Here is a 17,390-nt window from a genome sequence, read left to right on the forward strand (position 1 = left end):
CTCTCGAGTCGTAATCCCATTTACTGAGCACTGGTTGTCTCGGCATTGAGGGGTGATACGATTCTGTCATGGACACAGACCTGTCAGAGACAGACACTCGTCTTCAGGCTTAATATTGTATATGCCTTGCATGTTTATGAGCAGAGCACTGACTAGAAATATTTACTATCTTTTACCGATCATGTTTGTTAGGCACTGAATTGTGAGGTAGCTGTTTTTTCCTATTTTCAGCTTCCAAGAATTGCTTTTCCAATGAGTATTAGCAATTAGCGGGTGCCATAAAAGACACATTCAAATTAAATCAGCACCAAAAGTTGTCACATTGGCATGACGTTCCAGTTGATTTTTAAACTCATAGGTACTATAACGTTATGGCAGTGACTCAGGACCGTAACTGGCTCCTTGCCATAGAAGGCCACGCGTCTGCGTCATCGGACAGATCACAGCCAGTCATCACAGTGGGCTTAGAATAATCCATACAGTGGGTACGGTCCACTCACTGGAAAATGTGTCACTCCAGCTGAAAATAGCACAGTTTCCTACCACAAGTCTGCTTCGATTTGACCTATTCTATGACATTATATTGCACTTTATCATAACAAAAAAATACCTTGTAATAATTTTAAAATGATTGCATATATTGTATGATTTTGTTTTTTTAATTGTACACAGGGAGGTTGGACTGCTCTCATGTGGGCAGCCTATAAAGGTTGTACAGATGTGGCCCAGCTGCTTTTGGACAAAGGAGCTAACCCTAACATCACTGGTCAGGTACAATAACTGCACATACTGTGTTTTTTTATCTGGCATCGTTGGTGTCTGTTGTTTCTTTATATGTGTTCTGGAAGTTCCATAGATGAATCATCTTGTTATATAGGAAAGTTTTATACCTCTCCTTTCTCAGTGTGATGCCCTAGTCCATCATCTGCTGTGTCTCAAAGTGTTAGTATGACAACTGTACGCCTGACACCGATCATTATTTACTGACGACACGACTCCTGTATCCTCTGTCCCAACAGTACAGCGTCTACCCCATCATCTGGGCAGCAGGTCGTGGCCACGGAGAGATTGTCCATCTCCTGCTGCAGCACGGTGCCAAGGTCAACTGCTCAGACAAGGTAACTACTTACTGAGCAGTAGGTGTTCATCGTTTACCATCGTTACTCACACAGAAAATGTACCTGGTGATGTGAGATTAAAAGATTCGAGGGCTTAGGCCCATCCTTTTCCCCTCTGCCATTATTCATTAATGTGTCTTTAGAATTATTTAATTAATGGGCCTTGACTGTATGATCGTCTACCACCCATACGTCACGTGTTCTACGGTGCTTTCTTGTTTTCTTTACAGTATGGTACAACCCCATTGATTTGGGCTGCTCGGAAGGGCCACTATGAAAGTGTGATTCACCTTCTGGCAAACGGTGCCGATGTGGACCAGGAAGGAGCAGTAAGTAGACATTTAACAGTTAAATTTCATTAAAAAAATGTCCAGTGAATGTTAACTATCTATTCATTTATCATTAGCCTCCCGGTTTTATCTAGAATAACATCTTAATGTTGACTAAACATAGCTGTATTTATATTAATTTTACACACTGTTTCTCTCTCTTTGTTATTTATTTTTGATCAACAGTCAAGCTGCAATTAAGTAGAATTGTAGGTTTAAGGAGTAATAAAAAAACAATATTAACAATGTTGATATATCAATTTATATGGCTTAATCAGATGTATAGATATGTACATTCTGATTACAGCTTTTATTGACTGGATTCAGTCAATAAAATGAATGGAAATGCTTTTAAAATCTGGAAAATAGCAACTTATTTTGAATTATTATGTATATTTAAGTTTGTTTTTTTTGCTAATGTTTCCCAAAGCGTGGGTATATCTGATAGTATGAACCAGTTCACAGATGAGTAAGTGTGACTTTGCCTGGATGCCATTACACACAAAGCTGCCTGTTCTCGACGGTGTGGTTTTCACACAATCATGACTTAAATCCGTCAAGTGCCACATGTGGGTCGGTAAAGTGCAATACTGAATAATTGATTGCAGCTATGATGCAGCACATCTGTTCTCCTCAGAGTTATGTATGCATCTGTTCCGACACAAAGTGAACAATGTGATTGTTTGAAATGTAGCATCAATAATCAAATGGAGCTGTTAATTCATATGTGATTAAGAGGTTTAAGTGCCTGGAAAAATGTATGAATTATTGCACTCGCTAAGTGAGACATCAATAATAAGTTATCATTAACGCCATAGCATCTCCCAGAAAGAAAGTGACAACATACTGTATACAGTTTTGTTTTGATCAGGCATAAATACATTTGGTCAGATAGAGAAAAACTATCTGAAATAAAATGTGCAAATATCTCTTTTCAGAATTCAATGACGGCTCTGATTGTGGCCGTGAAAGGCGGCTACACAGAAGTTGTCAAGGAGCTGCTGAAGAGGAACCCGAATGTCAACATGACAGACAAGGATGGCAACACCGCTCTGGCCATTGCTGCCAAGGAAGGACACACTGAGATCGTTCAGGACCTGCTGGATGCCGGGACCTATGTCAATATCCCAGACAGGGTGAGCACTTGTCACTGCGCTATTACCTGCTGCTGCTTTACACAAACAGCATGTTGTATAATAGTTGATATGGAAAACGGTGTGTGAACGAAATGAAGTTCATGTTTGCTTTTCCCCTTCTGTTTGTCTTTCACCACCTCCTTCAGAGCGGGGAGACGGTGCTGATTGGAGCAGTGAGAGGAGGTCATGTGGAGATTGTCCGCGCCCTGCTGAACAAATATGCTGATATTGACGTCAGGGGCCAGGTGGGAGTTCTAGCCCTCTGTCACTGGTGCCTTATTGATGTTTGAACACAAGCGGGGGGGGGGGACTGTTTTGTTTTCTGTCTGAAATCTCACACTGCGACTCAATACTGTTCATTTAGTTCCATTGTTCCTGGTAAAATGAACTTAATCCATGCGTGCGAATTGCACAACTTGACACGCTGTACACGGTATTGCAAACTGTACATGCACTGCACTCACAGTCGTGCTTTTTCCTACACTATACATGGGCTTATTTAGATTTTCAAAATTGTTGTCCTTTCACATTCAGGATGGAAAGACTGCCCTCTACTGGGCAGTAGAGAAAGGCAATGCTACCATGGTGAGAGACATCTTGCAGTGTAACCCTGACACAGAGAGCTGCACAAAGGTAAGAGACAATCAGCTTTTTTTCAGTGTGATATTTGTCTTTATTGTAATAAAATTTTTACCACATTTGCGTTAACTATGTTAAATAAAAGTAGTCACAGTCTATATACAGACAACTATCAATATTAACTAATAATAAACTACTCAATGCTTTCTTCTTTTTTATTTAAGTTGTGAAATTCTTAGTTAATTGTGGAATTATACACTACATTTAAAAGTTTATTGTTCATAGATGCATCTGGAAATATAAGTCATTTGATGAAATATTGTATGCATCTGTTTTTTAGGATGGAGAGACGCCACTTATCAAAGCGACAAAAATGAGGAACATAGAAATAGTGGAGCTGCTGCTGGATAAAGGAGGCAAAGTGTCTGCTATTGACAAGGTAGTGTTGAAAACTCAACTCATGATTTTATAGTAAACCTTCATCGTGTTTAGTTCCATTTTACTGTGGCTATTTTCAGAAAGTTACATTCCAGGTCCCGCTGAACATCAATTAGTCAGTTCTGTTTCTCACTCACGCAGAAAGGAGACACGCCCCTCCATATTGCCATCCGAGGGCGGAGCCGAAAGTTGGCCGAGCTGCTTTTGAGGAACCCCAAAGACGGCCGCTTGCTTTACCGCCCCAACAAGGCTGGAGAGACCCCATACAACATCGACTGCACCCACCAGAAAAGCATCCTCACACAGATATTTGGAGCCAGTATGACCCATTATTTTAAAAAGCAAAATATGTTTAGAAATCAGAAAAGACTTTTACTCTAACTTCTCTCATCTTCTTCTCCACTCTCTCTCGCACAGAGCACCTGTCCCCGACAGAGACGGATGGAGACATGTTGGGGTACGACCTGTACAGCAGCGCTCTGGCAGACATCCTGAGTGAGCCAACCATGCAGCCACCAATCTGTGTTGGGCTGTATGCTCAGTGGGGCAGTGGCAAGTCTTTCCTTCTGAAGAAACTGGAGGGTAAGTTAAGAACTGTCTCATACAAATGTCTGTGAAGGCTCTCAGTCATCCAAGTCCTAGTCACATCCAGGTGTTTCACTGCTCATCCAAGAGGCTTCTTCAATTCTGAATTAAGTGATAAAAATAAGGAATATTATAAAAGGAATAAGGGATATATATTAAGGGATATATCTTTCCTTCAATCCCTCTGTTACAGTTTTAACAAAAATCATTTATGTTCACATTTGTAATATCCAAATATTGGGCATGATATCTTAATATTCCCTCATATTTAATTGTAACAACTAATATGATAATAGTTTAAACATCTTCTTGCCTTTTCCTCTTCAGATGAGATGAAGACATTTGCCGGCCAGCAGATAGAGCCATTGTTCCAGTTCTCGTGGCTGGTGGTCCTCCTCACGCTGCTGCTCTGTGGCTCCGTGGCTGTGGTCCTCGGCTTTACTGTTGATCCTAAACTGGCAATCGCTGTCTCCCTCAGCCTCCTCGCCCTGCTCTACATCTTCTTTGGTGAGAGGACAGAAGATACCATTACAAATAGATTTTGACTGTCAAACAAATCCTAATTTCTGTATCTTATCACCACATTAGTGCCAGTAAGTATACCAAGACAATCCTCAGATTTCTATGTACTATGAACAATACTACAAATGCATAATATATTTCCTTTTATGTATCATCAACCTTTTTTTATGATGCTCATGAAGCCGTTTTGCTCACTAGAGGGTGCTATTGTACTACCAGTGTCAAGCCTGAGTTGAGCCTTTGAATCTACACCGTTGTTGATATTTCAAATAAAAGAACTCACAAATCCCTTTGTTGACGACCACGTCTCATGTCTCCAGTGTTGGTGTATTTCGGAAGTCGGCGCGAGAGGGAGAGTTGGAACTGGGCGTGGGTCATCAGCACTCGACTGGCTCGCCAGGTCGGCTACCTGGAGCTGCTCCTCAAACTGATGTTCGTCAACCCCCCTGAACTTCCCGAGCAGACAACCCGCGCCCTGCCTGTCAGGTGACAAAGAAAGATCTAGAAGACGCAAAAATTACGTGTTGGATATTAGAAAATCTTCAGTCGTTCAGCTCTTTGTTAATTAATGATTAATATGAGTAAAATGTGACTATAAAACTCAATAGGAGTTTGCTGTGTATTTGTGGCAAACAGTCACATCCCAATCTCTGTCTCGTATATCACACAGGTTCCTGTTCACCGACTATAATCGCCTGTCCAGCGTTGGAGGGGAGACGTCCATGGCTGAGATGATTGCCACGCTCTCAGATTCCTGCGAGAGGGAGTTTGGCTTCATGGCCTCGAGGCTTTTCAGGGTTTTCAAGAATGATGAAGTCCAAGGTGACGTCACTGTGTTAGGGTTTTAAATGTCAACTTGAGATCAAAAGGAATCCAATTTTAAGTTACCGGGTTATATAATTATCATCTAACAATCAACAAAATTGAGTGATCGATAAGTATAATTAATGTAGTAGCTGTATAGTTTGTGTTGGCAGTGAAACTCAAGTGGAAATGTAAATCATTGTGAACATAATTCAACTTGTAAGTGCAGCTTAAGGAGCACTTCCAACTGCACAGTGGTTTCCATTAACTACGTTCTTCATTACCAGATAATGGTTATCTGGTAATGAAGAATGGTATTAACTGGCCTTATTAACATTTTACTAACTGTGTGTCTTCTCAACTTTTCCCTTACACTTCAGGTAAAAAATGGAAGAAAACATGTTGTGTTCCCTCCTTCGTCCTGTTTGCCCTGACACTAGCCTGCCTTATCACCGGCATAGCCTTGTTAGCCATCTTTAAGGTATACCGTGGCCCCACATTGGCTCTATGAGCAAAATTCAAATACTTATCACTAAACACATACCACCACTGGATCTTTGGGTGCCTGATTTATCAATTTCAATCCTTGTATTTTCCAGGTGGACCCAGAGAACTTGACGGTAAACGCAGTGCTGATAGCTATGGCCACTGTGGTGGGTCTGGCTTTACTGCTCAATTGCAGGACCTGGTGGCAAGTGGCCGACTCGGTCCTCAACTCTCAGAGAAAACGCCTGCACAGTGCTGCCAACAACCTGCACAAACTCAAGAGTGAAGGCTTTATGAAGGTAGAGCAATGCACTTCATTCAGTATATAATCAAGGACAAATGGCCTCTTATTATAGGTCAAGGGGCATTTTGTTTGTTTGCAGTTTCTTCTGAATTATGGATTGTCTTGAGCCATTTATTATTTTTTTTTCACTCGTTTCTCACCAGGTTCTGAAGCATGAGGTGGAACTGATGTCAAAAATGGCCAAGACCATCGATGGTTTCACCCAGAACCAGACACGTATGGCAGTCATCATCGACGGCCTGGACGCCTGTGAACAGGATAAAGTGCTGCAAATGCTCGACACGGTGTGTGTGTGTGTGTGTGCGTGCGTGCATGCGAGCGTGTGCGAGGGCACGAATGCAGCTGCTTTTTAACTGATAATGAGATAATACGAAGGAATTATATTTTCAGCATCTGTCACTCAGTTTAATGTCTAAGCACGAAAAACAGGCTGTTGTAAAGCAGCTGCCATGTGGCCTTAATCTAGTGTGGGTCTTTCACCTGTGCACACAGAGCCACTCATCTGCAGGGCAGCTACCCTCCTGTTCTTGACTGCCTCTGCTCACCTCCAAGTTTAGTTTCCTTCTCCCAGCTGCTCTAATAGAATTTCCGATAGTCAAATGTTATTTTGTGAAATAATCCCAGAAGGGATTGGCAACCTTCTGCTCGCTAATGTAATATTCTCACCATTGCAACTCTGAAACCATCTTCTGTGTAGAATTCAAACACACTCAGACTTTAATTTTTCTTCAGCCTGTAGACTTTTCAATTGTGCAATTAAAAATGCAAACATCACGTGACGGCTTCTTAGTTGACGGTGCTTGACAGCTGCTGTAGAGACAGTTTGTCATCCAGTGGGCTGAGCCCGAGGGTGCTGGCCAGCGTTTAATAAACCATGACTGCATGTAGCACAAAGTGATGTCCTGTGATGCTTAGACAGTGTCCTTTTAGTTAGCTGCATGGAAATCCCCAAAACCATGTGCTATGGACAGCCAGCTCTCACAGGACTCATTAAGTTTAAGTGCTACAGCTGACTGTTGCCTCCAGTTGTTGATTCATTAGATTGTAAACCATCCGTTTTGACATTAAAATAGTAGACATTCCACTTGGTTTTTACTGTGCCTCAAACTTTCTTTTTCACAGATGGCTAAACCATGGCAAGCTTATTTTCCACACTGACATTTGGTGAATTTATTTACAGGTGAGGGTCCTCTTCTCCAAAGGCCCCTTCATATCCATCTTTGCCAGCGATCCCCACATTATCATAAAAGCTATCAACCAAAACCTCAATAGTGTACTGAGAGACTCCAATATCAATGGCCATGACTACATGAGGAACATCGTCCACCTGCCAGTATTCCTCAACAGCAGGGGCCTCAGCACAGCCAAAAAGCTTTGCATGGCAGCCCCCCCCAATGGAGAGACATTGCCTGTTGAAGGTAACAGACAAGTGCTCATTAGCAACTCAAGACATGACTATAGTTCTTTTTGAACAAAAACATCTCATCTATGGTGTTCATTCGTTGTTCAGCTGTTAACTCTCTCTTTGTTTTACTCCAGGATGGCATGAAGACGTGGAAAAGAAGTTGTCTCAGAACAACTTGGGCCCAGACCAGGCCAAGTTTGGCAGCAAGAACGCCCTCAATCGCAGGGTAAACGGCTTTTAGAGTCAAGTTTATTTGCAGACGGTAGACAGTACAAGGTGTTTTTCTATGTTCATGAGCCCTCTAAGCTTTTTAAACTGAGAGGAGAACGAGACAAAGAGGAACCATGGCTCATTACCAAAAGACCATGGGAGAGGAAATTCAAAGAGCGATCCCCCTGTGTGATAGTGGTGGGAGAAATATTAGTTGTACGTGCAAGAATTGCATAAATATTAAACATATCAAATTTGGTCTTACTATGATGTTACTCTTGTATTTCACATATTGCCTATCAAGATTCAAATTGCCACCCTAAGTAGACACAGTTCATATCCCCCTTATAAAAAAGATAAATTCTAGAGAAGCTTTTGATGTGAAATTAAGATGGAGACGAGTTCAAATAAATCGTTTTTTCTTGTTATCTGGGAATATCTCAGAGCTGGAAATGAATGCTTGATGTCCTCACATTAATCGCACAAAATTAAAATGCTGTTAGTTAATCACAACTTGAATAGAAAACACTGGGTTAGCGCTGGTGTCAGAGATACGGCCTTTACAGCCTCCTTCCAGAAGGGTGTGTTCAGTACATGGGTGGTGTTGGCAGGCGTCTCAGAGTCCAGAGGACAGATCGGGACACGGAGACGAAAAGAGAGAGGTGCTCGGTGTGCGGCCAAGGTTCCTGGTGTAATTGATGTAATGGCTGTTTATCCTTCCTGCTGTGTTGCCACAGCCTAATTACAAGGCCAAGCAGCAGTGGGTCCCTATGACAAAACACTGGCACCAGGTCTGCTGGCAGGAGGCTAAGTGACTCTGATTCTGTCACTAATGCCCCCGTCCCCTCACCAACCCCACAGGACCCTCCCATTACGCCCCTCCCCCCCCTTCCAGCCTCCCTCTTCTTGTTTGTTTGTTTGTTTGTACCTTTGGTTGATCTGATACAGTCAATTATTGGTGTTGGCCCCTTTATTACGGGCCAGTGTTCTCTGTTTATTTGCCCTCTGCCACTAGCAAGCTCTTGGCAGGAGGGTCCTCTCTCTACAAGTGGAGATTAGGGCAGGAGGGAAAAATCAATTAGTGGCACTTCATTTTCATGTGGCTTCTCAAGTTGTGGATGACATTATGAGGAGCTTCACCATCTGATTTCCATGTACTGGAATAACTGAACTCCTCTTTTCATGGAAAATAAATATGACGCGGAACCCAGCGTTCAGTATTTTCACCCTCTTTAGAGATAAACATTTTGAAAACTGTCGCTTGCGAGCAAATGCACAAACCATTTAAATGGACCAGTAAAGAGACAGTGAAAAATCAGAACATACTGGACAGTCGGCCTCACAGAGCTGACTGCATGGCAGACCTTTTCAGGCCGGACTGAGTGGTGGCCATATGTTTTATCTCTCTGAGAAAGAGGTCATGAGACTGGCGTTACGACTTCAAAGTCAACCAAAAGCCTCGCCTTGGCTCATGACCACGGCAGCTGTCTGATACCATCACAGATGTTCTCCGGTTGATCTATGTCAATAGCTCGCCTGTGTGTTGTGAGTGTTCAGCTTTGGACTGTGGCTCTTTGAGGTTTTATTTGCCGTCACGGAGAATTGCACGTTGTGCTCATGTTGACATGATATACGAACGAGCTTCGTATGTGAAAACATCAATTTTAATGTGTTTTATTCACAGCACAGCATTCCCAGAATGGGAAATTGTGTGAGAATTTAAGATCCCACTGTGCTTAAATTGTCAAGTTGAAGGTGTTTCACTTCATCCGAGATCCAAGAGGCTTCTGTAGTTCTCCGACTATGACCTGGATGACTCAGACCCTTCACAGACATAAGGTCTTGTGATGATGTGGCTCGCATCACATGTTGACCCTGAAAGGCCTGCTCTCCTGTTACACGATGCATGCATATATAAAATCTAAAACTGTGGCCAGGGTCAGAAGAATATTGTGGTATTGTCTTGTCGTTTCTCTCGATAAGTGCAGATCACATTTTTTTTTCGACTTCCCCGTGGAGTATGTTTCTGTTAAAGGCCTACTGTGGCTCTATTGGTTTGAAATGTGTGGTTTTGGGGCAGTTCTCCTTTTTCCCGTCATTGCAAATATGCTGCTTTTATTGGCACCAGGGACTATTTTCCATACGATAATTTACAATTACAGCACTGGTTGGTTCCAGGGTTTTAATATGATTCTTCACCGTTCCACCAGCGTCACTGAAATGACAAGTATAAAGGTGGATTCAAACACTGTCTTTTTACGGTGAAATGTCAACTGGACTCTCAACTGTGTCATCTTTCACTCAAGGACACGTACCGACGTCGCCAGATGCAGAGGACCATCACCCGACAGATGTCATTTGACCTTACCAAGCTGCTGGTCACTGAGGATTGGTTCAGTGACATTAGCCCACAGACAATGAGGAGGCTGCTCAACATTGTTTCTATCACAGGTACGGGATTATTTTATGCTGTTACACGCAAAGTTAAAACCAGTTGATGTTTTCTCGTAGCGGAATTAAGTCAGTCAAAAACTTTTTGACAGGTCGTCTGTTGCGAGCCAATCAGATCCTCTTCAACTGGGATCGTCTGGCGTCGTGGATCAACCTGACAGAGGAGTGGCCTTACAGGACGTCGTGGATCATCCTCTTCCTGGAGGAGTCTGAGGGAGTGTCTGACCAGGTCTCTCTCAAGACCATTTATGAGAGGTAAACACTCATTCACACACGCGTAAACCCCTGTACAAGTATGTGTTTTCTTTCCTTTCCTTTCTCACTTTCCTTCCCTGCATGTTTGTAACACAAGACAAAATCAATTTTTTAATGGAAATGAACGGTGAAACACAAAATACTCACCAAACAGATCAACACAATAGTTGTTGGGTCAATAAAGAACCATTACCTTGCGTTTCTCTTTGTGAAATATACAAGTTATAAGTAATCTTTGACCATCAGGTGGCAGTAGAGGATCTTCTTTTCTGTGTGGGCCACAATAATGCACACAGCCACTGCCAGTGCCTGTGAGCACCACAGTAATCAGCAACTTTTTTTCCTCTTGATGTTAATGTACAAGATAACTGACGACTGTGTTATAACATTGACCTCTAGCTTCAATGACGCACATATTTCCTTGAAAAGAGACGACTATAGGTCAGATGTTTTCATGTGAGCAGTAAACCAGTGGATGGGAAATGTGTCTGTGTACATAGTACGAGCGTGTGTGAACATGGATGCATGTTAGTGGTGCTCACCGCAGACAAGAGGAGGAGGTTGACCCAGGCTGAGTCGCTGGGTTTCGGCGCTGCTGTGCATCCGTCGTTGGCCTTTAAAGGTTGCACTCTGTCACAATACACTAGCACCCACAACTCCTGCGGCATGAAAGTGTCACAGACGGTTAGTGTCAACCAGTCAGCCAGCTAGATTTAACAGACAACCCTCCCTCCCCCATCTCTAAGGCAAACCACTGCCTCATTATTAGCTGTTTGTGTTTCCAAAGGACAATAGTCATTAGCTTTCTTTTTGTCTATATGACAGTAATCGGAAGACGCGTGCACTATGGGGGGGTCACTACAAGGTAACAGATGAGAGATTTCACTCAGAAGTCAGTAACTTAATTAGTTAGCTGGATACAGTGGTCATTCCATTGTATAATTTTCCACTGAAGTGGAAATTTTGTCACTATACTTTACCTGTACTTGTATTTTTACCATGTGTGATTATATTGGACATCTAAATGATAAAATGTCCATATTTCTACCTTAATTAATGTGGAAAATAAAAGTGGCAGATAAAACTATACACCAGGTTTGAATTGAAGCGCATTAACCACAGCAGGATACTGTGCTTGAACTGCTCCTTAGACTAAATGTAGCCGTCATCGGGTTAGTTTTTTTTTGACCAACAGTCCTGTCTTTCTTTATCTCCCTCCTCACTGGGTGTCTTTCCGAATGGCTGCTCTGTTTTCCGCAGTGGCCGTCACAGAAGCGGCCCTAATGATGATGACAGGAAGCCTCAAACAGGCTAAACACAACGCCTTGCCTCGAGGCCTTATCTTGTGCACTAATCTTCTGCTGATAAGACTCTCACCTCTCTCTGTGTATCTTTTTCTGTCTCTGCTTGCTCTTTTCTTCCTCTTTCTTATGATCCGAGGCCTCTTTAAGTCCTCATTTTGGCTCTGTCTGTTTCAAAGAGCGATAGAAGAGTACTGTCAGACTGTTTGAGAAAAGGTTTTTCTCTTTTCCTTCTTTATTTGTATACATACATGTACAGCACCTCTGCATAAACACACATCACATGTTGACTAGTTTATAATAAGCTCTTTTTTTTTTGCGTTATTCTGTTATTAACATGTTTCAGATCTCATAGGGTTTTCGTGTGTTTACCTGTGAATGTGTTGTGCTCCGCCATATATTTCACAGCGGAATAGCACATCCCTTGAGCGTTACTAAGTGAATATATTAGTGGTGAAGTGAACGTGGGGGCGAGTCAGCCCCTTATAGGTCAACTGTCGCCCTGCATCTCAGTCACAAGTCAGCAGGCTCTTCCTCTTCGCTCCTCTTTGTAAGGGCCGGCTGCAGCACAGGATGCTACAGCAAACCCGTCCGAAAAACACGATTTATTTTAAATCTTTCTATCCATTGACAACAAATGTTCTCTTTTTTTTTCATCTCCATCAATAGAAGTCATCGTCTGTTTTAAAAGCAACTGTCCGATGTTTCCATAATGAAACCAAAAATGACTAAACCATATGAAAAAATATTATGTGAATAACAGAGTAGCTCACAGTGAAGGGGATGATAGCTACCTTGTGTAGCATTTACCTGAACTCTGAGAAAAGGAGGAGAAAAAATAGAAACAGTCACCCACCTTCCCTCATATCTCACACAAACACATGCTTTTAAAAACAGCTTTTAGCTGTTTTTTTTTTTTAGCTTACTTGCCAGGCAATAACAAGCATCTGCGGGTCTGTGAGATGTCATTGTAGGACATGGGGTGAAGAGAAGTGTGTAGCGCTAATTCTTGTAGAGGGAGCAGGCCAGTACAGCCTTCCTAATCTGATGGAGAATGTGTAATCGGTTAATAACCTCAGAAATTCTATCATTAATGGTAAGACTGAGAGCTGCCCAGACTAAAGCAAGCAAGTGGGGGGGGGGAATGCGTTGTGTAACAAAGATGGCACTGTCTGTAGGAGATACAGGTTCAAAGCAATGACGCCTACACACACACACAGCATAACTCAAGTGTTTTGCTCTTTTGGGAAATCTAAAAATTACAGCTCATGCAGTGAGCCAGCGCCATGGCCTGTCCGTCACTTTGACAGAAAGTGATCAGAAAGCAAAGCAAGGAAGGTTTTGGTCCGATGATTATATTTGTAGCCGTCAAATTAACAAATCCTGAACCACGTTTTGATTCCCGTGTTTTTTTTTTCATCCCCGGCAAATTGAATTTGGAGCCTGCAGCCTTGTGACTATCATTTCAGCTATATTATGTCTTCCTTCTCAGTGTTGTCTCACTCAAGAGTCAGTTGTTCCTTGTTTTAACTGCCATTAGAGACTTAATGGCTGTAGCTAACCTAGCTTTTTCCTGCTTCATGGTTATTGCTTTAAAGCAGCTCTCCCATTTCCAAATACTGTTAATTGGCTTTTTGTATGTTTATTTCTTTGATGCTGTGTGGAGTCATTACATTACACTCAGCCATTACGTGGAATCTCCTCTGTGTAGTTACTTCAAGTGAGTGAGCAAGAACAGCTTCTGGATCTTGTTCAAGGACACATCTCATGGACTCATGAGTGTTGTTATTATCTTTCCTTTTTTTTGTTAGTTTTTTGTTTGTGTGTTTATTTTGGATACATGCTCACCTTTACTTTTGTAAATCTGGACCACTATTAGCTTTAGTACCATACATGAACCCGTAATAGCAACCTAAGAGCTTCACTTAAATTGCATCTATTAGATTAGATTAGATTTTGTTGCACCTCGCTGCTTAAATTAGCTTTAATTTTTAACAACAAATTTATACATGTTTATTTGTATTCAGGAAATAAATGTGATGGCAATTTTCTTTATTTACTGATATTTGGTTGAACCAAAATAATCGACAGAATAAAGGCAGGGGAAGCGATGGTGGAAAATGACTTTAACTTAACAGGAAAATAAATACAACTGTTCCCTCAGTGCTCCTTCAGAAGCGCCATCCCGACATCCACGCACACAGTATGTATTTTTATTTGGAACATCCTGTTATTAGATAATCTCCAAACATTCCCACATGACTTTTTTTTATTGAATTGAGTATATATAATAGCATACATTTAAATCTGTTTCTGTGGAAATCAGTGATTAATGTCAATGTTGTTTACAAGACATATAATACAGAATCCACCACGTAGACTGAAGTATGAGTAAATCCAAGAGAGACATGTCTTGTGACACGAACAGTCAGTTGTTATATGTCTTGATATACCCTGGAGGTTTGTAACTTGACTGTTCAAACAAGTAGACATTATGGAACAGTGTCAATCATTGTCTCGGAGGATGACTGCCTGTTTTCTTTTTGGTGTTAATGTGGAGAGTGTGGTTGTTTTGCGTTGTAGCAGAGGGGTAAACATATTTGGACCTAATGATGTATGGGGGCGGGTTTAGTCACAACTCCTTTGAGAGTTTATTCCTGGATCCACATATCCCGATTTCAGCTCTAGAAAAAAAAAAAGTGTCACTGGTCCACCGAGCAGGTTCCTGCACTGCTCTGACATCTGGTGCCCTCTCTGTGCCAGGATGCCCCCAGCCGCACACACGAGTGTGTTCCTGGCACTGCACCTGAATCTTCTGTTCAGCACACGTACACACAAATCCTTCCATGCCGCACACTTGCATTACACTCGCATACAAGGATCTCGTTGTAACTAAAACAACACATATAGTTGCCACTTTCTGCAGGGAAACATATGTATCCACACGCCCCAAGTCACACATAAAATGGGTGCATGATGTACATATGCAACACACACCGACACACACACACACACACACGCAGACACCTTGCTCTCACACCAGTGCAAGAACATATGTCACCCCTAACTCCTCTGAGAATCAGTGTAATTAACCAGACCCTGAGATGCAGGCTGCATTCAACAAACAGAGATACACACAAACGCACACACAATTGTTCACACAGCGCAGGAAGCAGAACACAGCAAAAAAATAGTTGTAAGGGAAGGTAGCAGTGTTGTGTCTGTGTTTGCCAGTATTTGCATATAAATAATTCTCCAAATCTTTCATCAGTCTATACTTTTGCTCTTAATATTATAGTTTGTGAAGAATTCCTCTGTTCTCAGGGAGTAACCAGTCACTTCTTGGACACTTCCAAACTTTTTTTTGCACTGATCACACTCTGAATGAATACATAGTCCTGGCAATTCAGTCTTAATTAGAGACACTCTTATCCCAAGCACTGAAACATTAAGATGACACTCTCTTCATTCAGGATTACTTTAATTGGCACAATTATTGTAATTTGGCCGGGATAAAAGTACTTATCTAAAGCTCATGCGGAGTGAATCCCTTTATGTGCAATCCTTTTAATAAGCTCTTAAATATTTGGCCACAGAAAATTGAACGATCCTATTCTTTCCTTACAATGAATACTTGTGAACTTTCCCTGCCCTCGGCCTTTATTCTTTGCCATGCAGCCTATTGTTCGTGTGAATTCCCATCAAATGTGCAACGCTTTCTTGTAGCATGCATGCTCAAAAATAGTTTTTCTCTTTCTCTGTGTCATCTCAGGGATCCCATTGTCCTTGTGCTAAATCACTTCAGGAGGCATTTCAGTGAACGATGCAGTGAAACTAGTAATTCGATCTCTCATTGTGAAAATGTGTGTGAATTTATAATAGCTGGGTTTGAAACCACCGGGGACTCAGTAGAGATCTGGTGTAGTCTTTAGTCCACATATCAGAGTGCCGACTGACTACCTGACTGACAAAAGGATAAATAGCATGCAGAGGCACACAAAAAAAAGAATGTATGGTATGGCTGGCATGAGATAAAAAAGAAAAAGGGAGAGGAGCGGGAAGAGGTGAAAAAAGGACATACATAGAGAGAGAAGAGAGTCCAATATCAGGAGGTAACGTGAGATAAAGGAATCAAAATCTGTGAAAACTCTAGAGGATCAGACCAGATACCGGCAGGATTATACTAGACAATTGTGCCATTGGTGTGTTCATGTCTCAGGTGTATTCATAGCCTCAGGTGATGCTGCTGCTCTTGTGAGATAGTCCAGGTGGTGGACGCGCATGCAGATAGATGCGGGTCCCCCTGGGTCCCACGTTTACATTATCGAAACTGGTTCACTGCTGAATCCAGTTTAGTGTGTGTGTGTGTGTGTGTACCTCTTCAAGACCTTTTCTGGCATAAACACTGATCTTTTCAGGACCAGTGGTCCTCATAGGAACCAAAACCTGGTCCTGATGAGTTTGGAGCTAACATTTAAATTGTGGTTAGATTAAGGTTGTGCCATTAACTGGTTATGGTTAAGGTTAGTGATAAGGCTTTGTTTAGGCTGTAAGTCTGGAAGTCATTGCAGTGTCATAAGAATAGCTGCGCAAACCTCTGTGTGTGTGTGTGTGTGTGTGTGTGTGTTGGTCCAGTCTGCATTATCTTTGCACCCCTTGTGTGTTTGGTGGAGGTGAGTCAGGCATGAATCACCCTTAGTCAGTTCTACCAACACTTAACCCCTGCTGAGATGCTCATGTACAAATAAAGAAACCCAACAAAACACAAAAAAAAAGAAAAAGAAATGTGTGTACAGGGGACACAGGGACATGTGTGTGTCTGTGTACAGTTGTGTGGTGTGTTGAGGGTACCATGTGAGGAAGGAGTGAACGTCATGCTGCATTCTTTGTTAGAAAATCCTTAAAGCCCTTTTCATTTCTGCCTGTAAGCCGAGGTTGAAGGATTAGTCTAATTGGGCTGAAACAAGAGAACCGCTCTGCTCCCTTTTCTGTGTTAAGCATAATAATTTCAAATGTTGTAAAAGCATGTGCAAACTCTCCGACTGGCCTCTGGTCTTAAGTGACACACTCTCCCCTCAATGACGACTAACATTTAAACGAGACGCTGGAATGGAAGGAACGACACAGATGGCTGAGAAGCAGCAGACATTGGCCTGATACCTTGGTATTTCTCTGGGGTTGAGAGAACACATCATTGCTCAGCTATCTCATGGTGCTGGAACTGCTGCAAGGTGCAGGGTGGGCTGATTATAAATAACAGCCCGGCGTTGAAAGGGGGTCATTGGTGACCTTTGAATGGATAAGATTCGCTACTCGGCCACCATGGGCAGACATGTTACTTATACACAAGCACACATGCACATCCGGCCCTTTACTGATATTAACATCCTGTCCCTTCAAAAGTCAAAGAAGGTTAGTTCCTTTTAGGATGTTTGTTTGTGTTTTGAAGCGACATTGAAAAAGGCAA

The 17,390-nt window shown here is 42.1% G+C and overlaps 1 protein-coding gene across 8 annotated transcripts in view; it reads left to right on the forward strand.

The window, feature by feature from the left end:
• The window catches only part of kidins220a (kinase D-interacting substrate 220a), a 48,248-nt gene that overhangs the window by 6,528 nt on the left and 24,330 nt on the right, over positions 1-17,390 (forward strand). For all 8 annotated transcript variants that reach the window (XM_058615010.1, XM_058615013.1, XM_058615014.1 and 5 more), the window contains exons 5-23: positions 673-771; positions 1,020-1,118; positions 1,349-1,447; positions 2,386-2,583; positions 2,730-2,828; positions 3,118-3,216; positions 3,503-3,601; positions 3,742-3,919; positions 4,018-4,182; positions 4,513-4,692; positions 5,028-5,193; positions 5,378-5,529; positions 5,892-5,992; positions 6,111-6,296; positions 6,445-6,585; positions 7,482-7,719; positions 7,841-7,932; positions 10,223-10,367; positions 10,460-10,622. In XM_058615010.1, the coding sequence (XP_058470993.1) occupies positions 673-771; positions 1,020-1,118; positions 1,349-1,447; positions 2,386-2,583; positions 2,730-2,828; positions 3,118-3,216; positions 3,503-3,601; positions 3,742-3,919; positions 4,018-4,182; positions 4,513-4,692; positions 5,028-5,193; positions 5,378-5,529; positions 5,892-5,992; positions 6,111-6,296; positions 6,445-6,585; positions 7,482-7,719; positions 7,841-7,932; positions 10,223-10,367; positions 10,460-10,622 (2,699 nt within the window). The remainder of the gene's footprint in view (positions 1-672; positions 772-1,019; positions 1,119-1,348; positions 1,448-2,385; positions 2,584-2,729; positions 2,829-3,117; positions 3,217-3,502; positions 3,602-3,741; positions 3,920-4,017; positions 4,183-4,512; positions 4,693-5,027; positions 5,194-5,377; positions 5,530-5,891; positions 5,993-6,110; positions 6,297-6,444; positions 6,586-7,481; positions 7,720-7,840; positions 7,933-10,222; positions 10,368-10,459; positions 10,623-17,390) is intronic.

The sequence above is a fragment of the Solea solea genome, chromosome 18 (genome assembly GCF_958295425.1).
Source record: "Solea solea chromosome 18, fSolSol10.1, whole genome shotgun sequence".
Lineage (NCBI taxonomy): Eukaryota > Metazoa > Chordata > Actinopteri > Pleuronectiformes > Soleidae > Solea > Solea solea.